This window comes from Mauremys reevesii, linkage group 9 (genome assembly GCF_016161935.1).
Source record: "Mauremys reevesii isolate NIE-2019 linkage group 9, ASM1616193v1, whole genome shotgun sequence".
Lineage (NCBI taxonomy): Eukaryota > Metazoa > Chordata > Testudines > Geoemydidae > Mauremys > Mauremys reevesii.
This window is the reverse complement of record NC_052631.1, coordinates 55262106-55286951: the sequence shown is the minus strand read 5'-3', so window position 1 is coordinate 55286951 and position 24846 is coordinate 55262106. Positions and strand designations below refer to the sequence as shown.

The window sequence follows — 24846 nt, the reverse complement described above, 5'->3', positions numbered from 1 at the left end:
CCTTATTGGTCCTCTGGTCAGGTGTCAGCCAGGTTTACTGAGCTTCTTAACCCTTTACAGGTAAAAGAGACATTAACCCTTAACTATCTGTTTATGACACAGACAGACACAGTAAACTGTGGGGAAACATATTTTTCTCTAATCCTTAGTGATAGTAATTTTAGGTAACAGTAGTAGGCAAATAATTTCAGCTGTGGTGTGGTTTTTTTTTTTTTTTTGCCACTGTCCCTCCTAAATCTTGTTGTTTGTCACACCTTTGAGCAGGAGAGGTACAGGAGCTGCCTGCCTACAGGCTCAGTAAGACAACAGTTGACCAATTTGCATTGAAGGCTGTCTTTGCATAAGGTCTGACCACTTGTTTTTTAAATGAAAACTTTTTTGGGGGGTATGAATGTATGTCCCTTGACTCTATGGTGCAAGCTTCCCACTTGGCCGGAGTATGTAGACAAGTAGATTTTTTTTTCAAACTGTCTATAGTGAAGAGTTCATTAGAAATAAATGGATATGATTTTTTTTAAAGAAAAAGTATGTTTATTATAGAACAAATACATTAAAAATTAAGCCCAACATTCAATTTATGTTCTCTTTTGTGGTAGCTGAATGGAGAGAGCTAAAAGTACGGTTTCTGTGGTAGTTGAGGGTTGTGCAGGTTCTATGTGAAATTGAGGAAATCAGCGCTGCAAGAGACAGTGTAGCATTCTTCACAGTGGCTTGTAAGATGACATGTTATGGGGAATCCTGCAGTACCAATTTATGATGCTGCCATTTAAAGGCACAGGCTGGATCCCTGGCCCCACTAAGTTTTTCTTTGTGCTGCTCTGGTGGTGTAAAGCAAACTTAAAGTTGGCACAAGTGGCCTGCTGAGGAGTCCTGCCATGATGTAGAGCTGGTGTATCTGGCTATCTACTACCCCCACACCCATTGAAACCTCTAGTGCAGGGGATGTGGCTGAGGAAAAGGGAGCATGGCTAGTCCTTTGTGCTTAAACAATTCCTAGTTGCTAAAACTGTCCCTTGGGCCCATTGTAGATGGTGCAATTTAGAGCAGACACAAAACTACTGTCCAAGTTACTTCTTTGTGACAGGACTGTCAATCCACAGGATCTCCAAAAGTGATGCTAAGTCACCTTGTCCATGTTCCTTTCTCCAAACTGCAGTGGGCACAAAGTGGCTGGTCCTGATGATCTGGGCCAGAGTGCAAACAACAAACTTGAAGTTTTTTTTCTTCTTTGATTCATGTCATCACTTGAAGTGTAGTTTTTTCTTTTTCTTGCCATAGTTTCAAGCAAAATATTAGTGATGAGCACTTCGTATTGGGTGTGCTAATTGAACGGCAACATTTTCAACAGTAACTGATATTTTTGCATACTTGATTTAATCTGGTTGGCATGCTGACTCCCTAATAATCTGGAACTGTTATCTGTTGTAGAACCCTACATCATGAGGCTTCCTAGCCGCTAGCACTGGCTGGAATAATTTAGACTCAGTGCTAGTCATTCCCTGTTCAAGTTTCTTCTCACTACTTGCGCCCATGTACTCTGCCCATGCTCTCCTGTTTCCTGTCCATTTTTCTGATTGACTGTTTGGTTTGTTACTGCTTGTTTCCCCCACCCCCGTAGTTGCCTTTTTCAAACTCATTTTGATCAAATTTCAACATTTAAAAAATATTATTAATTATTTTTTGGTAGTTGAACAAATAAGTACATGAGGACTCCATGTATAATTTTTTAATGTAGAATTATGCTTTCTGTTTGTAGAATCTTCATTTTGAAATGTTGTTTAATGAAAAATATCTATTTTTTCTTAGGCATTATTCTCTACGTTCCCCTTTAGGTATTTGGATATTGTTGCTGAATAATGGGGGAGATAGAAGGAACGTACAGAATATTGCAGACTCCTGGTTCTCGTTTGGGAGTTCAGAAGAATACTGGAGTGAGTACGCTGGAGCCAGAGCAAAACCTTTCTACAGCAATGGCAATGACACCTGCCAAAATGCACGAGAGGGATCTACCGATCAAAATAAAACTGTTGGACAACACTGTGGAAGTACTTAATGTTGAGGTAAGAAAGAGGTTCAGTCTGATTTCAGATGAGCTTAGTTTCAGGTAATGTAGAATTTACTGTATATACTGGTGTATAAACTGGCAAAATTTCAAGGGAACTTCTGGAATGAATGTTCATATAAGACTCAAAGCAAGGGAAGGGAGAAGCCTCTGGTCCTCCAGATCGTAGAGCAGGTCCCCAAACAGCTCGCTTGTAAATAGACCTCATTTGCTCATCTAAGACTTGCAAGTGTGGATCTTATAAGGAGCATAGATGTTAGTATCAGAATTATGTATTTAAAATAACTTCTGTTTCACTGAACAAATATCACAAAGATGGCACACTTATGAGAGTTGGTTAATACACAAGAATATACAGTAATTAAGAATGTTAATGTTTTTTGCATTGCTTTAGCTTCAGGTATCCAGATGTGACCACTTTGTTTTATACTTTCATGTCTCTCTTGGAGATCTTGCAAAATTAAAGACATAGTGCTCTCTTGATTTGAAGGTGGGGAAAGCCTGAAATCTGTTTTCTTAAGTCCAACATTTGCACCTTCTTCAAATGAATTTGTGACATCAAATCACACACCTTAGCAATTTTGAGTGTCCTTTCCACAATGATCTGACAGTGCTCCCTGAAAGGTTAGCCTTGGCATCTAGGTCTTTGATGCTGGGTCAGTATTATGGTTGCTGAGTAGTTGAAGCAACCTTTAAAAATTAAAAATTGTGGGGTTGCTGTAGAAACAACTGAATATAATCTGTTTCTTCTCTTTACTTTTACTTTTCTCCTCCCCTCTTCCACCCCTCCCCCCACCCACTCAAAAAGTAAAATGAAAATATTTCACAGATAATAGGGTTAGAAAACACCTTTCTATTTCAGTTAAGATACACTCAACTTTCAGGTTATTCTGCATTAGTAAAATCCTGACTCTTTTAGAGCAAATGTACAAAGCTTTAAATTGCTGTGTAGACTTCTACCGGTTTTACTAAAAAAAAAAAAAAAAAGGCAGGAAGAGTGATCTCACTTAGAAATGTAGAAATTGGTAGTTTTTCTTTGCGTGATTGTCCAGATATTTTTACTCTTGGTGTATGTGTGCCTCGTTTGCAAGATCTGCTTCTTTTGGCCAACAGTGTTTGTAAGGGCATTAGTGCAGCCCCGGATGTTCTTGCCCTCCCCCCCGGGCATAGAGAGCAGAGTGGACCAAATCGTCCCTCATTTTCTTCTTACTGCCTGTGACAGCAAGACAGAACCCTTGCAGTGTCTGTCTGTTTTGCTGCATCAGGGGTCAGCAACATGTCCGTGGTAATTTTTCAAAAAATTGAATGACTGAATGACATAAACGCCCCCCCCCCCCGATCACTAAGTGTAGTGATTTTTGTCAAGTGTCTGTCGTGCAACATGGTGGTGCCGACCCCGGGGCTGCACCCTGAGCTAGGTGGTAGGTAAGGGTTAGGTGTGAGGTAGCTGGGTAATTTTGTCTTGTTGCTTATTGGCAGCATGCAGCAATTTTTTAAAACTTAAGTCAGGTTCTAGGTTTAAGGCTAGAATCTTTCCACTTGCGTGAGGTTTCAGTGCCACTTAATGACGGGTGCTCTTGGTGCCTATGTTGTTTAGGAGAGGAACATATTCCTGAGCAATGTACCATATGTCGATCCTTCTCTCAGCAGACTGAAAAAGCTAGAGAAGCTGGCCTAAAATGTTTCTTCTGGAGTGGCTATGCAAGCCTTCTTGGACATAGAAAGGGAGGACACAGCTAGACCTCAGTCTTGTGGTCAGTCCCTTTCTATGAGCATCCTGGGTAGGTGACATTCCATCCTAAGCTCCTGGGCTGTGTTGACCAAGAGGCCTCCGTTATCTGCCTCCATTCAGGCTTCAAGAACTTCTGATGGGTAGGAAGGAGCACTGCTCCAGAGTTGTAGGTCACCCTCTCCAGTGCCTACTTAGACTTATTTTCTCACCCCAGAGAAGAAAGGGGTTGATGTCCTATTCTGGAGGTCCTCACATCTGAGCTGTGTCTAGCATCCCAGCAAACCCTGTGCTTCTGTCCGCATTTGGTGCCATCTTTCAATGGTTTGTGTACTGCGTGCCCTGCCTCTTTCAGGCTGCAGGAATGGATTCCAAACTGCTGACCAGTATGCTGCTTGCTCTGCCCAATACGTCACAAGTGGCAGTGGAGTTACTCCTTAAACTAAAAAGTCAAGAGGAGTGCGACGTTGATCTCGCCACACGTAGTAGCTATGATATGAGATTGCTTGTGGCTTTCACAGAGGTGCTGACCACAGTGGAACTCTGCTTTTGGGCTTGGGAAACAAGCACTGAGTCATGGGGTCACATTGTGATGCACATCTGAGATGACGAGCAGTGACTGCAGAACTTTCACATGAGGAAAGCCACATTAATGGGACTGTGTGGTGAGCGCGCCCCAGCCCTGCAGCACAAGGACACGAGAATGAGAGCTCCCTTGTCATTGGAGAAGTGCGTGGCGATTGCACTGTGGAAGTTGGCTACTCCAGACTGCTACCAATCGGTTGCTTACCAGTTCAGAGTGGAAAAGTCGACTGTTGGACTCGTGTTGATGGAAGTGTGCAGGGCCATTAATCGCATCCTGCTGCGAAAGACCATGACTCTGGACAACTTGCATGACATTGTGGATGGCTTTACACAAATGGGCTTCCCTAACTGCGGCAGGGTGATAGATGGCACGTGCATTCCAATTCTGGCATCAGACCACCTAGCCACTGAGTATATTAATCTCAAGGGGTGTTTCTCAATGGTTCTGCAGGCGCTTGTGGATCACTGTGGACGTTTCATGGACATTAACGCAGGCTGATCCGGAAAGATGCACGACGCACGCATCTTTCAGAACACTGGCCTGTTCAGGAAGCTGCAAGCAGGGACTTTCTTCCTGGACCAGAACATCACTATAGGGGAAGTTGAAATGCCCATCGTGATCCTTGGAGACCCCGCCTACCCCTTAATGCTGTGGCTTATGAAGCCATACACGGGGCAACTTGACAGCAGCAAGGAGCAGTTCGACAACAGGCTGAGCAAGTGCAGAATAACTGTTGAGTGTGCTTTTGGCCGTTTAAAAGTCTGCTGGAGATGCCTGTATGGGAAACTGGACATGGCCAATGACAATATTCCTATGCTTATAGCTGTGTGCTGTTCTCTTCATAATATTTGTGAAAGGAAGAGTGAAAGCTTTACTCAGGGCAGGACTGCAGAGGATTAGTGCCTGGAGGTTGTTTGAACAGCCAGAGACCAGGGCTATTAGCGGGGCACAGCATGGTGCCATAAGGATCAAGGATGCTTTGAGGCAGCAATTTGAAGCTGAAAGCCAGTAATCATAGAATCATAGAATCTCAGGGTTGGAAGGGACCTCAGGAGGTCATCTAGTCCAACCCCCTGCTCAAAGCAGGACCAAACCCAACTAAATCATCCCAGCCAGGGCTTTGTCAAGCCTGACCTTAAAAACCTTCTAAGGAAGGAGATTCCACCACCTCCCTAGGTAACCCATTCCAGTTCTTCACCACCCTACTAGTGAAAAAGTTTTTCCTAATGTCCAACCTAAACCTCCCCCTCTGCAACTTGAGACCATTACTCCTTGTTCTGTCATCTTCTACCACTGAGAACAGTCTAGATCCATCCTCTTTACAACCCCCTTTCAGGTAGTTGAAAGCAGCTATCAAATCCCCCCTCATTCTTCTCTTCTGCAGACTAAACAATCCCAGTTCCCTCAGCCTCTCCTCATAAGTCATGTGCTCCAGCCCCCTAATCATTTTTGTTGCCCTCCGCTGGACTCTCTCCAATTTATCCACATCCTTCTTGTAGTGTGGGGCCCAAACTGGACACAGTACTCCAAATGAGGCCTCACCAGTGCTGAATATAGGGGAATGATCATGTCCCTTGATCTGCTGGAAATGCCCCTACTTATACAACCCAAAATGCCATTAGCCTTCTTGGCAACAAGGGCACACTGTTGACTCATATTCAGCTTTTCGTCCACCGTAACCCCAGGTCCTTTTCTGCAGAACTGCTGCCCAGCCATTCAGTCCCTAGTCTGTAGCAGTGCATGGGATTCTTCCGTCCTAAGTGCAGGACTCTGCACTTGTCCTTGTTGAACCTCATCAGATTTCTTTTGGCCCAATCCTCTAATTTGTCTAGGTCCCTCTGTATCCTATCCCTACCCTCCAGCGTATCAACCACTCCTCCCAGTTTAGTGTAATCTGCAAATTTGCTAAGGGTGCAGTCCACACCATCCTCCAGATCGTTAATGAAGATATTGAACAAAACCGGCCCCAGCACCGACCCTTGGGGCACTCCACTTGATACCGGCTGCCAGCTAGACATGGAACCATTGATCAGTACCCGTTGAGCCCGACCATCTAGCCAGTTTTCTATCCACCTCATATTTGTTGCTATGCTCAGGATTGCAGTGCTTGTAATGCTCGGAGGTGATTGGTGTACATGATGCAAGAAGGGACCTTAACATAATTGTATGTTGCATTGCTCTTTTTGCTTTCTCACTTAATAGAATAAAGATTGCTTTCAAACAAACACAATTCTTTAATAAAAGACACCAACTGGAGGAGAGAGTAAAACGAAAAAATTCATCAGCAGGGATGGTGGAAGGGAAGGTATCAAGAGGAGGAGGGGTCCCGGAATGGATACAGATTTGTGTATGTCTAGGGATCATACCCAGCCTTCTCCTGTGGAGTACAATGCAGCAGGTGCTGTACTTCAGCAGGACCAAACTGTAGAAGGATGAGTGTTGAATTCAGTGGGTAATGGGAGTTCACACTGCTGGACTGTGAGGAGGGAGGAGTGGAATGCTGTAGGTAGAGAGTGGAGCCAGGAGGTTGATAAGTGTGTTGGGGGTGTGTGTGTGTGTGTGAGTGAGGGGGCTCGTGGAAAAGAGTTTTATGATAGTGGCTGCGGGGGGGGAGGGTGCGGGGGCAGGCGCAGAGCTGCTTGGTTTGAAGAACTAGTATTGCCTGGAGCGTGTCCACTTGGCGCTCCATAACGTTTAAGAGCTGCTCCATGGCTTTTTTCTGGTGTGACACGTTCTCCTTTTCGTCCCTCTTCTCGCTGTCCCACCACTCCTCCTTCAATTCCTGTTTCTCAGCGGTGGAGTGCATCATAACCTCATGGAGAAAGTCCACCTTAGTTCTTCATAGCTGCTTTCTAATTCTGCACAGCCGTTCTGCTGCCGATAAGGGAGGCTGGCCTCCCAAGGTCATCTCTGTGAAGTTTAAATGCAACATTTTACAGAAGCAGTATTGTTTGCAACACAGACAATACTGATTCAGTGCTTTAAAACTCAGCCAGTACTCTCACACCTGTCACTAACTGGCTGACCCCAGACAAGCACTCGTGAGCCACAAGACCCCCAAAATGGTGAGTAGCCGCAAGGGCAGGATGAATCACTCTTCCTGGACCCTGCTGTACACTGGGCACCGGCTCTTGGGGAGAGCCAGCACAGTAGGGAGGGCTTGATAATCATTCCTGTCCCCACACTTTCCACAAGATGTGGTCATTATGGAAGCTATCTCACTGCTGGGGGTGAGCAGGGAATCAAGGGAGGGTCTTCTCCAAGCCTGTGGCTTCCATCCTGGCCCCTATGCGGCTCGCCTGTGTGTTAACAGCCTGTTCTGCTGCTCAGAATAAGAATGCAGTAGAAGACGAGCCTGATTTCTGCAACCCTCCTGCCCCCAACAAATCGCTTCAGCAATTCCCAAAATCAGATCCACTTACCAGGGGCCTCCTGTTTGTCCAAGATTTCCTCCTCCTGGCTTCCTCCACTCTTGACTGGCATGTGAGCCCATGAAGTATCCACAGGGGCCTTCACAGTGGAGGTGGGGTTGCCACCGAGTATCGCGTCCAGCTCTTTGTGGAACTGGCAGCTCATGGGCGCAGCACTGGAGCAATGGTTTGCCTCCTGCCTCTTGTGGTAGGTGTTCCGCAGCTCCTTCACTTTTACCCAACAATGCAGTGTGTCCCAATCATGGCCCTTTTCTATCATGCATCGTGAAATCTGTCCATAGATATCATAATTCCTATGGCTGCAGCACAGCTTCCTCTTCCCCAAATGCTGATGAGGTCCAACAGCTCTGCATTGCTCCAAGTGGGGAATTGCCTGGGGTGTGGAGCAGGCATGCCACCTGGAAAGATGCGCTGAGACCACTGCACGCATCACTGAGCAAACAGGAAAGGGACTTTCAAATCTGCAAAGGAATGTATGGGGTGGGGATGATTGGTCACCTGAGGGCAGTAAAGTGAAAACCGATGACCAGAGAGGTGAGAACAGGGATTGTAGGACACCTCCCGGTGTCCAGTTGCAGTGCTGTAATTGCCATTGTGTCTACACTGGCATGCAGCGCTGTAGCCCCGGCGCAGAAAGCTCTACGCCTCTTGTTTGGTGTGTTTTTAGCGCTACAGCTGCACAGTTTCTGCATACTAAGTGGCTTGGTAATGTGTACATCTCAGGAGTTACAATGCAGAAAGTTGCTTTACTGTGCAGAAACTTGCCAGTGTAGACGGGGCCTAACTCATTATCCTCCTCAAAACTTTTCTCTGCTGTGATGCCTACCAAAAACTGGACAATTTTTAGGCTCCTAGTGTGTTGAGACCACTGCCTAGCATGCTTATTAATATTTTCTCACTATCCATCTGTTATCTCTTGTCTTACACTTACATTGTAAGCTCCTTGGGGTGGGCACTGTCTTTTTGTTCAGTGTTTGTACAGCACCTAGCACAATGGAATCCTGGTCTGCGAGTGGGGCTCCTAGGCAGTATGGTAATAAAAATAATTAAAAGTAGAGTAGACTGTATGAATAGTGTCACAGCATAGCAGACATCCTATTGGACTGCTGTATTAGTTGAATACAAAGCTCCCCTTTCCTTCTTCCCTTTAAAAGTTAATTTGTCCGATGTCTAGAGAGGAGTAACAGCCACATACTGCTGATTGTGAAGAAGTTGAAATTCTCTAGCTTCTCGGGGTGGTGTAGGGCTATGACACCTTATAAGGGCTATAAGGAATGACATTGGCACCAGCCAGCTAGAGAAGACAGGGGTCAGGGAATAACAAGCCGAGTGGCTGCTTTTGTAAAGCAGTCCTGAGAGCAGGGGAAGATCAGGCCTTTGAGCAGCTGCTCCAGGATCAGATGCTAATAGCATGTGACTCTTGCCTACTCCCTCTGTGTGCATGTGAGGAGTTTTCATAGAACTAAACAGGTGGAAATTACTACCAGTTTGTGTTTTTCACAAATGCAAAATAACACAAAATAAAGTGAAATACTGCTATTAAAATGTTGCCTGTTACTCCTGTACCATGGGGCTGGGCCTGGCTCTGGGCATTGTGATTTGGTGTGCAAGCTTGCAGTGCTGTTCAGGTTTGGCCCTGTCATGATGGTCTGAGCCAGATGTGAGTGAGTGGCTGGCACTGCAACCGTGCAGGCCAAGTTGCAATGCTGTGCAGGGGGCTGGGGCCAGCCCTGCAGGACAGGAGCTGCTGCTGCAGGTTGAGTGCGGGGTGGGCTTGCTCTGCAGGGCCTCCCATCCTCTGGGGGAAGCACCTGACCCCTGGAGAGGGATGGATACAACAAAATTCCCCAAAAAATTAAAATAAAAATAATTTCATTGGGCTCTAAAAATTACTGAGTCTGGGACTGGAACGTTGAATTTGTAGCTAATTGCTTCAGATAAAAAGGCTTTTGCATGACTCATGGTTTGTTGATTCAAAACCTTTTCATGCTACTTGAATTATCTAGGGCCAAGAGCTCTGTTATGGAGGACTGAATAGGAACACTGCACGTAAAGGATGAAAACTCATAATGAGTGGACATGCCTATGAGCTTGTCTTTAAACTCCCTAACAGTGGAGGGTGTGTGTGTGTGTATTAGTCTGCTCTGATGTACTCTTTCTCAGTGCATGTTTGATATCAATTACTGATTGACATGCAAACTTGTATATGCAAAAAGGAGAGGTCTTATGTGAACTAGTTATTTGTACTTCTGTCTGGACTTCACTTCTTACAGCCCTTTAAGGTTAGAAGGGGGAATAGAAGATTTGTGAGACCAATACAGCTGAGAACACGGGTTGCTGATTTTCAGTCAGTCACTGGAATTACATACACAGGAGCTTTGTGAGCCTTTTGGAGCTTAAGACAGAAAGAAGGCCACAATTTCTAGGAATGACTCATTCTGAGTTCTTAAGCATATCTTTTATTATAGAGCGGAGCCTAGCTCTTCTGGCATTCTGCACAAGGCAGAGTTAAGGTTGTCTGTGTTTGACTTGATGACTTAGTAGAACTGACTTGCTAAAGAACTTGAGGGTATGTATGACTTTATTCCTTATTTCTGTACTTTTTGGTTTTGAGCGTGCAAAAGGGACAATAATGGTAAACTTAAGTGGGTCTCACAAAGTATCTTATCTGAGTTTATTTCAGTGCCTCTCAAAGGAGATGATCTAATTTACTTAAAAATTTTTTTTAACACATTTAATTCCTTACAGATTATAAATAAAATCCGGTCAATGTTCAGGTGTATAAACAGGCAAAATTGTATTGTGTTCAGTAGTTTTCAGATTTTTCTGTGGATTTGGAAGGCCTTGTTGCATATCAAGTAAAAGTCCATCATTCCTGAAGAAATATTCCCTGCAATTTTATATGTAATACTTATATATTTTAGTTGAGGAAATGAAATTCCACTGGATCCTCTTGCTTCTTCAGCTGGTAGCATCATTCGTATTGGCAAATTGTCACCAAATTGAGGATTAGTTTGGGTTTCAGAAACCATACCCTCTAGCTGTTGCGGGTGTGTGTTGCATTCAGGCACAGTTGTGCAAGATTGGAAAAGGGTGCTAGTAATACAAGCCAGAAAAGTGATGTTCTGGAATGAAGGGCAAGACGACAAAACACTTAGTACCAAACTGGTGGATATTATTCATTTAGGACAAGGCCTTGCTTTTAAAATAAAGGCTTGGCAAATGAAAACCCAGAAATGTCTGTCATTTATCTTCTGTATTTATATTTTATCACCAAATTTATTTTTTTCTCGGTCAGATTTTTGAAACAAATGTATCTGCTTGTATCTGCAACTTGGTAGATATATAGGCTTGAGTGCTCTTATCTCTGGATTGTGCTTGATTTCAGTCCTGAGCTTATTACTTTGTTTAGTTCACTCATTTTTTGATTGTACCTGAATTTAAATTCCCAGTTCAGCTGAAGTTAGGCTCTTTTCGCTAGCCTGCCTTTAGATTTCTAGAGTTGCTATAGAGACTTTAAACGCCTTGGAAACCAAGATATTTGAATCTGCAGCGTAATTTGAGCTCTTCTGTATGAGCGAGGAGGATAGTGGGGAAGCCACTTGAGATCAGATAGGTAGGAGCATGTCAAATAACTTTCATTTTACCTCATCTGATTTTAAGGTAGTTGAATATACACAGCACAAAATATAATGGCTGGCGTAAAGAGACAAGGCAGTACAAGAGATCGTGCATAATTTCTTTCTGTGTAGAATCTGACTTCAGTTTTCTCCACTAGTAACTTTTTTTAATAGTCGCAAATTTGCATCTCTTGGTCTAGATCTTACAGACTCAAGTTAACAGGATGGATAAAAATCAATGATTTAAAAAAAAATCGGGTCTTTTTTTATGTAAAAGAGAAATTGAGCAGTGTGCAAAAGGCCTAGAGGGTGAAATGGTTAACCTGAGTCTTGATGGGTAGAGCAGTGCCCACAATGATCCTGTTGTATGTGCTTGTGTGACAACAGAAGAAGGGAATGTCATCCTTACAGAAACAATTGATACATCAGGAAATGCGCACACACAGCAGAATACTTACAAGAAGTAGCAGTAAAAGCTATAACAAACTGAAAAAAAATTCAAATGTCTAATATGCAGCTTGGTCACAGACGATGCTGCAAATATATCCAAGATGAGAAGAAATTATTTAGAAGACTGAAGAGAATCCCAAACTAATAACATATGGTTGCAGTGCTCATTTGATGCACCTCCTAGCCAAAGACTTCAGTGTTCCATAAATAAAGGCTAATGTTGTTGAAATTGCAAAATACTTCTGTAACAACCACTTTGCAGCAGCTGCTCTGAAAAAAGTGGGAGGAACCAAGCTAACTCTGCCACAAGACGTGATGGAACTCAGTAGTGGACTGTTTTTTGAGCACTATGTCATCAGATTAGGCCAATTACTGATAGTTTGTGAACAAAGTCGTGAAAAAATAGATGGCACTGTCACAATCAAAGTTCTCAACGTTGGGCTTAAGAGAAATGTTGAACACATGCTGAGTACCCTGAAGCCTATTTCTGTAGCCTTGAACTAAATGCAGAGAAATAGCTGTTTTATTGCTGAAGCTGTTGAAATTTGGAAGGAACTGAGTGAGATATCTTAAAAAGAGAAATATGCAATGACCGAGTTAAATTACAAACCTTAAAAAGATGAATGGGACAAGCACTATCTCCAGCTCATTTTCTTGCAAATATTCTCAATACTCGATACCAGGGTCAAACCTTAACTGCTGGAGAAGAGGAGTTGGCTATGGCATGGACATCCAGCAAACATCCCTCCATAATGCCAACTATAATCAAGGGTGAACCATTCAAGAAATATTTGTTTGCTGATGATCATTGGTGTGACTTCCTTTAAAATAAACTGGTAGAAGTCACTTAAGCACTTGGATTCAGAGACTGTTGAAATGATAATCTCACTTTTAACAGTAGTAGCTTCTTCTGTTGGTGTAGAAAGAATATTTTCTTCCTTTGGACTACTTCGTTTGAAGTTGAAGTCATTTGGGACCTGAAAAAGCAGAAAAGCTTGTTTTTCTTTTACAGATTATGAACAAACAGGAAAATGAAGGTGAAGATGACTGAGTTAACTGCAGAAGCCAGTATTTTAAGTTTCTCATGTTGACCTGGCTGACAGCGTTGATTTTAAGTTTTGTTTTTTAAAAAAATATTCATTTAACTATTTTTGTTAAAAACAATTAACAAATACAAACCTGATTTTAAAAAACTTGAACGTTTAACTAAATTCAAAAATTCATTTACTTATTTTGTTAAAATATTATGTTTGCTTTTGAAGAAATAAAATCCAGAATATATAATGTTGTTTTAGTTAAATAAAACAATTTTAAATGTCTGTCTGGTGATGTTCTCCTCCTAATACAGCATGGCAAGAAAATCCCTCAAATATTAATGCTTAACCTGTTGAATTGGAGATAGTTCACCTCCCAATGACTTATAAATATCTGCTTCAATTACCTTTGGTAAATGAAATAACCAGACAATCATTCATTTTCTGATATAGCTGTAAAACTAATATGAAAAGTTTTTAAAAACAAATCACTTAAACATGTATAATGCAGGGGTCGGCAACCTTTCAGAAGTGCTGTGCCGAGTCTTCATTTATTCACTCTAATTTAAGGTGTCGTGCTGGTAATACATTTTCATGTTTTTAGAAGCTCTCTCTATAAATCTATATATTATATAACTAAATTTTTGTTGTAAAATAAAAAAGGTTTTCAAAATGTTTAAGAAGCTTCATTTAAAATTTAAATTAAAATGTTGATCTTACACTGCCGGCCCGCTGCTGGTCTGGGGTTCTGTTCATCTAGGCCGGCAGCGGGCTGAGCGGGGCCTGCAGCCAGGACTTTGGCTGGCAAGGGTCCGGCAGCCAGAACCCCACACTGGTAGTGGGCTGTGCGGGGTCGGTGGCCAGGACCCCAGACTGGTAGTGGGCCAAGCTGCTCAGCCCACTGCTGCTCAGGGGTTCCATCCGCCGGCTACTGCCAGCTGGGATCCCAGCTGCTGGACCTGATCATCCCACTGCCAGTCTGGGGTCCCGGCCCTACCCACGTACAGTGGGTACCTACCTTATCCCTGGTTTTGGTTCATTCTCTTCCTCTCTCTGCACTGAGCACAGGGCTGGGGGTGAAGGAGCAGGCTGGGGGTTGGGATGTAGGGTCTGGCCAGGAGCTAGAATGAGGGAGGGGGCTCATGACTGGGGCAGGAGGTTTGGGTGTGGAGCATTTACCTGGGCAGCTCCCATTTGGTGAGAGGGATGCAGATGGGAGTGTGTATATGTGTTGGGGGGGTGGGTGTGCTGGAGCTCCTGTTTGGTGCTCAGGGTGGAGGAGGGGATGTGGGGCGTGTGTGGGGGCTGGGTATGTGTGGGGGTGCAGGTGTCAGGGCATGGGTTGTGGGGGGCCTGGGTATGTGTGGGGGTGCCAGACGCAGGGCTGGGGTCATGGGGGCGGGGTGAAGAAGTCAAGCAGAGGGCTTGATGTGTGAGGGGGGGCACAGGGCTCAGGGCAGGGACCTGGGGTGTGTGTGGGGCTGCCGGGCTCAGGGCAGAGGGCTGGGTGTATGTGTGAGGTGGGGGGGGTAAGGGCAGAGGGCTGGGGTCGTGGGGTGCTCATGGCAGGGGGCTGAGGGGCCCTGCCCCCGCTTCCCCAAGGCCCTGCCCCTGCCCCCGCCCCCGCCCCCGCTTCCCCAAGGCCCTGCCCCCGAAGCAGCCTCCGCGGGGAGCTGCGAGCATGCTGACTTCGCTCTCCCCCACCCCTTTCCTCACATGGGCCATCAGCTGATCAGCAGGGAGGGAGGGACAGAGAGGAGGAGGAGGGGCAGGAACAGGAACCCAGCACACTGTGGGAAGAGGCAGGGGAGCCGGCAGGACCAAGCTTCTGCCCCTTGCCCCCACGGGGGGGTGGAGGGGTGGAGAAGAGCAGGCCAGGCAGGGACCCCGGCAGGCAGCAGTGTGCCATTAAAAATCGGCTCGTGTGCCGTCTTTGGCATGTGTGCCATAGGTTGCCGACCCCTGGTATAGTGTGTAGCTTCTAAAAATGAAACCTACATCTATCTCCGAGTTGTGAAGAATATGTATTAACGTCATAACAACCAGCAAGAATGCACTTTTATGGAGAAATCCATGATTAAATCAAGTCTTTGTGACTAGTGATTTTAAATCAAATCCACCCTGCAAGTTAAGAGAGAGGAAATCTCTTCTCGCCTTCAAATACTGTATTCCAATTCTGGGCTTTGTTACTCCTCCTATGGTAAGCAATGACTTTCACTATCTGTAATATTATAAAATGTTAGAGTAAAACCATACCATTTGAGACTTCTGACCAACTCAAGAGGAAGTCTTCTTCCATGCTTGAGAATTAATTGTAGCAGAGCTTTTAAAATAATCAATAAATCCAAGTAGATTTACCAATTCTATTTTACATCAGCCCGAAAATTATGTTTTGTGCTATAAGTGGCTTTGTTGTTTCCTTTTCCTCTCCCTTGTTATGATGCTTTTAGTAAGTGAATGAGCCAGTATCTTCACTAAAGGCAAATAGCATGCTTCTCAACTAAGTGAAGGCATTTATCAACGCTGAGTACATATTTATTCACTTCATTAAGTTTGTTTTGGGTTTTGTGTTTTTTGAGGTTGCCCGACAGTTATAGTTCTGTACATTACTTCTTCCAGCATAAGGAATGAAACTTACATCTTGTCATGTTTCCCTGCTCTTAATTCTCAGGGATTGTTCTAGGTCCTTGCTGTGGGTTTCATAGAATCATAGAATATCAGGGTTGGAAGGGACCTCAGGAGGTCATCTAGTCCAACCCCCTGCTCGAAGCAGGGCCAATCCCCAGACAGATTTTTTTTGCCCCAGATCTCTAAATGGCCTCTTCAAGGAGGGGGCTCACAACCCTGGGTTTAGCAGGCCAATGCTCAAACCACTGAGCTATCCCGCCCTCTCGGTTTGGCTGGTGTTGTAGATGTTTTTGTTCTGTAGTCTCTGCAGTTATACATTGAGGAACAAAGGTTTTTTTCTGCTTTCTTTTCACTTTTTGACATTTCTGCCACTCACTTTGTTTTTATATAATTAACTTAAAGCTTTATGAGCTTACTGCAGACACTTTATCTTTTTATCATTTTTGAGTACTGTAAGGCCAGAGCATATTCAACATATCTACTATGTTGTTTGTTTTGGCTGTGTCCCTTTTGCACGTTGCAGGAAAAAACAGAAATAAAGTACTGCTGTTGCCCACTGTACAACAGAATAATGAAGTAGAGCTGGATTCATGTTTTTCTCATTCTTTTGTGCATGCATCATAACTTCATGGCTTGTGTGTGTTTGTTTTGTTTTTTTTTGGGGGGGGGGGGACGTTGCATGAACTTTTTAAGACTCGAACGAAACCTCCAAAGCTGCATTAATACAGAGCAAAAACATCACTTCCCATGTTGAGCTGGGGACAATTTCTTGATATGCAGTCTGGTGAATTTTTTTGAAGCTCCCAGTATCCCATGTGGAGTAACAGGGATATTAATGGAGCTACAGAGGGAGCATGATTCTCTAATCACATAGCTGTCCTAAGATCCATGGAGAATCACACAGATTTTAGGGCAGTGGCACACCTGAGGCAGAACAGCTCACTCAGGAGCTGTCTGTTACTGGCTTCCTGCCCACACCTATGAACGATCTCCAAGGGAGGTAGGTGTAGAGTGAGAGTTAATGCTGAAAGAGGAGAGAATGTTAATCTGTGCTGAAACTTTCTATGGCGATTCCATGGGTTTGCCAGGGGATAATGGCATTTAGGGGGTTGTCTTGGCTCCAACCCCTATCCTTAGGTCTGGTAGCTCCAGCTCCAAAACCTGTGGAGATTGATCATGGGCTCTGGGGAATAAGGAGGAGGAATAATTCTTGTTGGACTCTGCTCCATCCTCTGACCTAACTGGTATATACGTGCTTTGTTCCTTTAGTGTCTCTTTCAGGGATGATTTGGCATGTATTTAATTTGCATTATATAAAGTTTGTTTAATATCCTTGTGTTGTAAGAGAAACTAAATGTATTAATCTATAACTCTGTGGAAGACCCTCAACTACTGAATGCCTCACCTGAAACTAGGTGCAGTCTAAAAAAACACAGAGATGATGTGTGGGAGTTTAGAAAAAGATTGGGAATTAAAATTGCTCAAACTGCCTTTAGTTGTGTTTCCAGTTCTGTTAAGGTTTCATTTCTTTATCAAAACAGATATTGCATTATTTCCAAGCTCAGCGGAATACATTGGTATCTTTTATTGTTGATAGCTATTCTATTTTAGCTAGATATCTTAACTATGCTAAGATATAGTACTTCGAGCTGGCAAGAAGATGCCCCACACTTTTTCTTGACGTGTCATTTTTGAAGTATCGAACAAAGCAGATGGTGTCTCTAACAATTAGTTTCACTAAATTTGCTTGACTTGTTTAAAAGCATGTAATTTTCCCCTTTATTAAAGCTACTTGTACTTTAACATCTTATTTGAAAGGCTTATTTTAGGCATGTTTGTTTTTATATGGTTTTCATGCACCTTTAATTTAAAAGGCGTGGAATGAAATTGTGTATACTTAGATGTTCATTGTCATTTTAGGTCTGTGGTCTGCTGTCTGAACTACTGACTGTGACTCGCCACATTCTTAGACCTTAAAATCGGGAACTGGCTTAGGACCTTCAGGGCTGCTTACAGGGCCGTTCAGGAAGTCATCTGAAAGATTGTACGTCAGTCAGTGATTTCCTGGGTTTTTTAAAGAATTATATTCCGCCTCTAGCCACTATATGATGATAAAAACATCAATAACATCAGTATATGCTAACAATAAAAACGGCATTGACGTTTAAACATCAGGAAAAATTGCCATAATTTATTATAGGGAAGTTGTGAAGAAAAAGATGTAAATACTAATACACACTTATCAAGGAATCAAAATACAAACTTGCTGCAATGGGAAATGTGTAAAGGGAACCCAAATAAACTTACTTGGACATAACTATTGAGAGGTGCTCTGTATTGTATATAATGAGTGTAGTTTGGGACAATGCCTGGCAAATCCTCAGCCTTTCTAAGAGGAGGCCCTCCTATAGGAGGAAACAGTCTAACTTTTGGTCTTTCTGGCAAAGAGACAAAGCTCTAAACATGAAGCTGCTTTTGTGCTCTTCCCCCCACCCCCTCCTTCCTTCATGTATTTAGGACTTCATTTCATAGTGGGTTTTTCTGTGTGCTGTAAAAGTATTAACAGCTTAAATATGTGTGAAGTGGGAGGACAGACTGCTTCTAAATCCTGTTAAACAATATGCTAAAAGAATCTAAATACTGTATTAGTAAGCTCAATGTTTTTCTTCTGTGACCAGGAAAAAATAATCAAAATTCCAGAAAGAATCATAGCCAGATGTTTGTCATTGATCCTGCTTGACTAGCCTAAATATGGCAAATAAGCGGCCGCAGAACTTTTTTGTCTGACCTCAGAAGAAAAAGTTAGTAATTCACTATTTGAAATTTGAAGATATTATAGGGTTTAAAAAGAGAGTAATTCAAGCTTTCCAATCTACATATTATATAATTCTTCTATACTTTTTGAAACCTGTTATTTTGTGTTTGGTGGCTTGACTTTCATTTTTCCCCTCAATGTTCAGTCTAAGATTCCTGGGATCTGTGGTGTTCAGTAAACTTTCTTTAATTATTCATCATATTTTTGTGAACATACAGTGGTAAAAGTAGTTGTCTGCACGAACAAATACTGTTAGTAAGAACCATATAGCACCTGTAAATTATCTGTTATGTAAATGCCTGGAGGCTTCAAAAATGAGATTAGGACCCTATTGTACAAACACACAAAAGACCCTGAAGAGCTTTTAGGGTAAGTAGACGAAACAGATAGGATGGGAAAGGAAACAGGCACAGAGAGGTGAGATGACTGCCAGGCTATATGACTTTGGGCAAGTGGCAGAGCCAGGAATGGAACCAGCTCTCCTGTGACTGCCCAGTGCCCTATCCACTACACCATGATGCCTCCCTAAACCCTTTGGGGATTCCAAAGTAGCTTTTTCAGAAAAGGCTGCTCTCTTGGTAGGGGGTGGGAGGGGAATGAAAATGCGTTGTTAAAAATAAATCCAAGTTCACCAGTCTTCCTCACTGTTACCTTTAGTACTGGTATTTTTGGCACAGCTACAGTTACGTTCTTCAAAAATACATACAACCACAATAGTGGATTTTGGAATCTCAGAGCAGCTTTTTTATGGTTTTTCAATAACTGATACTGGTACAGTGATTTTGGGAGTTGCTCATTATAGTGCTACTGTACTCAGTCACAAAATTGGAGGTTGAGGAAAAGGTGCTTAACCTGAAGAAGACACAGATACACCCACATGTGACATCTTGAGAACATTTTTATTTAATAAATTTTAGGACCAGAAGAGACCACTGTGATCCACTAGACTAGAATCTCTGAGAAACTTGATATAATATTACAGTGGCAGTATACCTATATGTGCTCTGAAATTCTTGTTGACAGAACTTATTTTGTGGAAGCTGGCTTTATATGTCTAATATTGCTACGTGGTCCATTTGTTCAATGTAGACAAATCAACAATTGGACTTGTTTATCACTGTGTAGTCTTTTACCACAACAAAGCCTTGGCGGCACATTTTACAATTAAGAATATCCCACATGTTTTTCCAAGGATTTTAGTTTGTGAGCTTTTCCCTCCCAACTGTGATGGAACAAAGTTGCCTCTTCCTTGCTCAAGTAATGAAGGTAGTGAGCTTTACAATCAAAAGCTTATTTCTATAAATGAGTTCCTGCTCCACCTTCAAGAAGCTCTATGGATCTGTTGAGTATTGACCTTCTTTAGGTCACAGAGGAGAGACTGTTAACTGGTTGCACCTTTTCAGTATGACTTCTGCATTTGCACAAGTACAGATTAGTACACTTGCTGTATGGTACCTCTAGAGGCCCAAATACTGCAGTGCTAGAGTCCTTTTGAAACTCAGCATATAGGGTCAAATAATGGTCTCCTTTACGTAGATGTACCAGAAGCCAAAAGTACAATACAATTTCATCCCAGTTTCTCTGTCGCATAACAAACCCATCTCTTATAAACTCCCCGTGTCAAAAAATGAGTATCTGAAATTAGCAAAAGGTCCAAAATGCCTAGCCACTCTGGAAAAACATATTTGCTGTACAGAGTTGATACCTCCAGCAGTGAAGTGGTTTAACTCTAATAAGCCTTTAAGTGGTCACAAGTCGGTTTGATGCTAAAACCTCATTAAGATGAATGAGAGACTGAATTTGTAGCCAGACTGAAACAAATTACACAAGACAGCAGATTTGAGGAGTTAAGCTTTCTTCTAAAGAAAAGCGTAGAACTGGTCTAAGTCTTAAGAATTAAAAGGCTGTGTTGCTCAGGACTGTGAAAAATTTTGCTCCCTGAGCCAGTATAGTTAGGTTGACCTGGTGTAGACATAGAAGAATTCCTCTGTTGATCTACCAAACAAGCATTGGAAAGGGGGATTAACTGTGTTGATGGATTAACCCCTTTATTGACGTAAGAAACATCTACAGTACCATAGCTGCTGTACGTACTCTTAAAACCTCTCTAATTTTTTATTAAAACATTCTGAAAAATACAGCACAGTTTATGGGTCTAATTCACAAATATATGTTGAGTGCCATTACATAGCTCTTCTAGATTTGAGGAAACTGGAGTTTAAAAAGCACAGAGCATATTATTAAGTTGCAGAGACATACCACTGAAGTATTTAAAGGCATATAAAGTATTTAAAGCTAAAATAGTATAAATACAACACAAATCTGTAAAGACATTTTAAAACAGTTATTAGAATGATTTTGTATTTTAAACATTCGCTAGTTTATTGCATTTCAGGAGTATAACTTTAATATTAAATGAGAATTTTAGAGCTACTACAACTTTGAATGAAGTAATATATTTTTTGTTTGTTTGTTACTAAAGGGAATGTTTGTATTTAATCAGTCCATTTTAAATAGTGTAAGGAAACAAATCGAAGTTTTGGTTGGTGACTATTCATTTGAAAAATGTTATCATACTTTGAGATCTATGGATGCAAGGCACTCTAGAAATGCAGAGTATCTTCCATCCCTGTGAGATAGATGGTATTAGTCCTATTCCTCAGTTGAAGAAACTGAGGCCTATGGGAAAAATGTGATGTATCCCCGAAGTCACAGGTCTGAAAATGAAAATAGAATCCTGGCTTCTAATTCTGCTTTAATAACTAGACTATGCTCCCTCTCCATTTTGCCAGAGTTGAATGTGGTTATGGGAGTGTCCTGGCATACAGCTGTGCATACGTATTTTATTTTAGCAGGCATATAATTTTATACTCCATGTAACGCATGCTAATTTAAGTTTGCCACAGTGGCAATTCAGTTATAAATGTTGTTAAAAAGATGACTGATGGAAAAACTCTTTGCTTTTTTATTTAAGTAAAAACTATTTAAAGAAAAATTAAACTTGAATGTAGTGCTGGTCAGAGGTACCAGACCACAGCAGTGGAAGCTAAAGAGCTCTTTATTTTAGCCATAGAATAGATACAGTAGCACTGGCAATGCAGGTTTCCTCACACTTTTTCATTGCTGAACTTCAAGGTGTTTTTTTCCCCTTTTTTTGGAAGGCTCTCCTACAAAAATGTGAGTCACTTAGTTCTGTTGGCCATTTAATATTCAATCCTTGGACTGTTGGCTGACACTTTTTTAAGGTTCTATTTGTCATGTATTTGAGGACATCGGTACTTCAGGAAATGGCCTGATATCACCAACTCACTTCACATAGAGCCACTTAACAGCCAGCTAATGGTAATGATTTTCAGTCACTGCTTACCTGGAACAAACTCTCACTAATGACCAAGAAGCTAGAAGGTTCTTAAGCTTTTAACAGTACCATTTTAACAGTAACTTCTTTGCACTATGACCCCCTTCTGACAACAGAAATTACTACACGACCCCAGGTGGTGGTGGTGGAGCAAAGCCCAAGCCCCACCACGCCAGACTGGGCCGGGGCGGGGGCGCAAAGAGTGGGAACACCCAAGCCCCACCACCCAGGGTGCGGGGGAGGCCAAAACCCAAGGGCTTCAGCCACAGGCGGGAGGCCTGTAACCTGACCCCTGTGTGACAGGTTCAATCACAGAGACCCCCTTAGGACTGTTACCTGATGTGCTGAATTTACCTCTCAGCCTGTTTTCCCTGTCAGCTTTGGATTCCAGAACCCTGCCTTGTTGAGCCAGATACGCTAGTCTGCTGCAACACAGACCCAGGTTGGGCCACACCCCCAAAGCTGCAGACTTTAACCAAAAACTGCTAAGCAGGTCACCGATCTCCAACACCCAGCTCCCAATGGGATCCAAACCCCAAATAAATCCTTTTTACTCTGTATAAAGCTTATACAGTGTAAACTCGTAAATTGTACACCCTCTATAACACTGATAGAGAGAGATGCACAGCTGTTTGCTCCCCCAGGTATTAATCACTTACTCTGAGTTCATTAATAAATAAGTGATTTTATTAAGTATAAAAAGTAGGATTTAAATGGTTCCAAGTAATAACAGAACAAAGTAAGTCATCAAGCAAAATAAAGCAAAAACACGCAAGTCTAAGCCTAATACTTTAAGAAACTGATGACAGGTAAAATCTCACCCTCAGAGATGTTCCAATAAGCTTCTTTCACAGAGTAGACTCCTTCCCAGTCTGGGCCCAAACCTTTCCCCTGATACAGTCCTTGTTAGTTCCAGCAGAGAAGCCGGGGTGTTCTCATGACTGGGACTGTTCCACCCCATTTGTTCTGTTCCACCCCGTTTTTATAGTTTTGGCACAAGGCAGGAATCTTTTGTGTCTCTGGGTCCCCACCCCTCCTTCTAAATGGAAAAGCACCAGGTTTAAGATAGATTCCAATATCAGGTGACATAATCGCATGTCCTGCGAGACCCCCCAGCCTCCATTCTTCCTAGCCTGGCCTACCTGTACACAGGAAGGTTTAAAAGCAAACAGAGCCATTTACAACAAATTGCCCTAGTCAATGGGAACCATCAAGATTCTAAACCACCATTAATGGCCCACACTTTGCAAATTACAATAGGACCTCAGAGTTATACTTCATATTTCTAGTTTGAGGGTATGGCTACACTTGCAGCTGTACAGTGCTGCCGCGGGAGCGCTTTGAAGTGCAAGTGTGGTCGCAGCGCCAGCGCTGGGAGAAAGCTCTCCCAGAGCTGCAGGTACTCCACCTCCCCGTGGAGATCAGCTTACAGCGCTGGAAGCCGCGCTCCCAGCGCTGGGGCACTGTTTACACTGGCACTTTACAGTGCTGTAACTTGCTATGCTCAGAGGTGTGTTTTTTCACACCCCTGAGTGAGAAAGTTGCAGTGCTGTAAAGCGCCAGTTTAGCCAAGGCCCCAGATACAAGAATGATACATACATACAAATAGGAGGAATATATTGAGTAGGTTATAACCTTTGTTATACCTTATAAGAGACTTTTTGCATAAAGCATATTTGAGTTACATCATATTCACACGCATAAGCATATTTCCATAAAACACATGGAGTGCAATGTCCAACCAGTGCTGAAGCCCTTGGGCATTGGCCCTAAGCGGTGGGACTCGGGCTTCAGCTTCAGCCCTGGGTCCCAGCAAGTCTAATGCTAGCCCTGACAACCCCATTAAATGAGGTCGTGACCCACTTTGAGAACTGCTGCTCTAATTCTTAGCATAATGCTAAAACAAGTTAGTGTTATCAATACAAGTGAAAAGTATAGGTACTTACACTGGCTGAGGCAACAGCCAAAAAAAAATGAACATAAGTGCCCAGAAGTGAGGCTTTCACTGATCTTGAACACCTCTGGTATTCTGGAATTTGTGTTGCATCTCAGTATTACAGATTATTGATGACTCTTGTGGCTTCCCCACTGGAAGAAACTGTCTTTGGAAGAGCAGACCGGCACAGTCTGCGCCACTGCCAAGTAGAATGGATGTCAAGGAAGGCCTTAGAGTATGTCTACACTGCAATAAACCAGTCATTGGTGGCCCATGTCCCCTGACTTGGGCTTGCAAGGCTTGGACTGCTGGCCTGTAAAATCGAAGTGTAGATGTTTGGGCTCGGGCTGAAGCTTGGGCTTTAGACACCACCTCCAAGGAATCATGGTAATACATTTTTTTCCCCATTTAAATCAGTTTTACGTTTTGCTTTTCTTTATTTCACATTTTTCAATCTTAAATTGCTAAAGTAGATGTTTGGGTTTTAATTCTTAGTAAAATTTCAAATTTTACATTTTTTCCCCTGAATTTTACAGTTTTGTAAAATTCGAAGAAGAAGCTCTACCCAGGAGCAGCATATGTACAATGGGATTTATAATTTATTTCATTATAAATTTTAATCTAAAATTGCAGTAGCACAAAATTTCAAATTAATTTTCCAAATTTAACCTGACAAATTAATGGACTAAAAAAATCAAGGGGGGATGCCATTTTAGATTTGGTTTTGGTGAGTAGTGAGTACCTTGTTGAGGAAATGGTTGTAGGGGACAGCCTTGGCTTGAGTGATCATGAGCTAATTCGGTTCAAAATAAATGGAAGGATAAACAAAATTGCATCTGAGACTAAGGTTTACGATTTCAAAAGGGCTAACTTTACTAAATTAAGGCGACTAGTTAGGGAAGTGGATTGGACTAACATATTTAGGGATCTGAAGGTGGAAGACGCCTGGGATTATTTCAGGTTGAAGTTGCAGGAGCTGTCAGAGGCCTGTATCCCGAGAAAGGGAAAACGGTCCTTAGGTAGCAGTTTTAGACCAAGCTGGATGAGCAAGCATCTCAGAGGGGTGATTAAGAAAAAACAGAAAGCGTACAAGGAGTGGAAGATGGGAGGGATCAGCAAAGAAACCTACCTTATTGAGGTCAGAGGGTGTAGGGATGCAGTGTGAGAGGCCAAAAGTCGGGTAGAGATGGACCTTGC

General features: G+C 42.7%; 1 protein-coding gene across 18 annotated transcripts in view; it reads left to right on the top strand.

Annotated features, from left to right (window-relative positions):
* The window catches only part of FARP2 (FERM, ARH/RhoGEF and pleckstrin domain protein 2), a 209780-nt gene that overhangs the window by 7422 nt on the left and 177512 nt on the right, over positions 1–24846 (top strand). For 13 of the 18 annotated variants that reach the window (XM_039487655.1, XM_039487658.1, XM_039487643.1 and 10 more), the window contains exon 2: positions 1807–2060. In XM_039487655.1, the coding sequence (XP_039343589.1) occupies positions 1857–2060 (204 nt within the window). In that variant the 5' untranslated portion in view covers positions 1807–1856. The remainder of the gene's footprint in view (positions 1–1806; positions 2061–24846) is intronic. The other 5 variants (XM_039487651.1, XM_039487644.1, XM_039487649.1 and 2 more) reach the window with 1 other exon arrangement.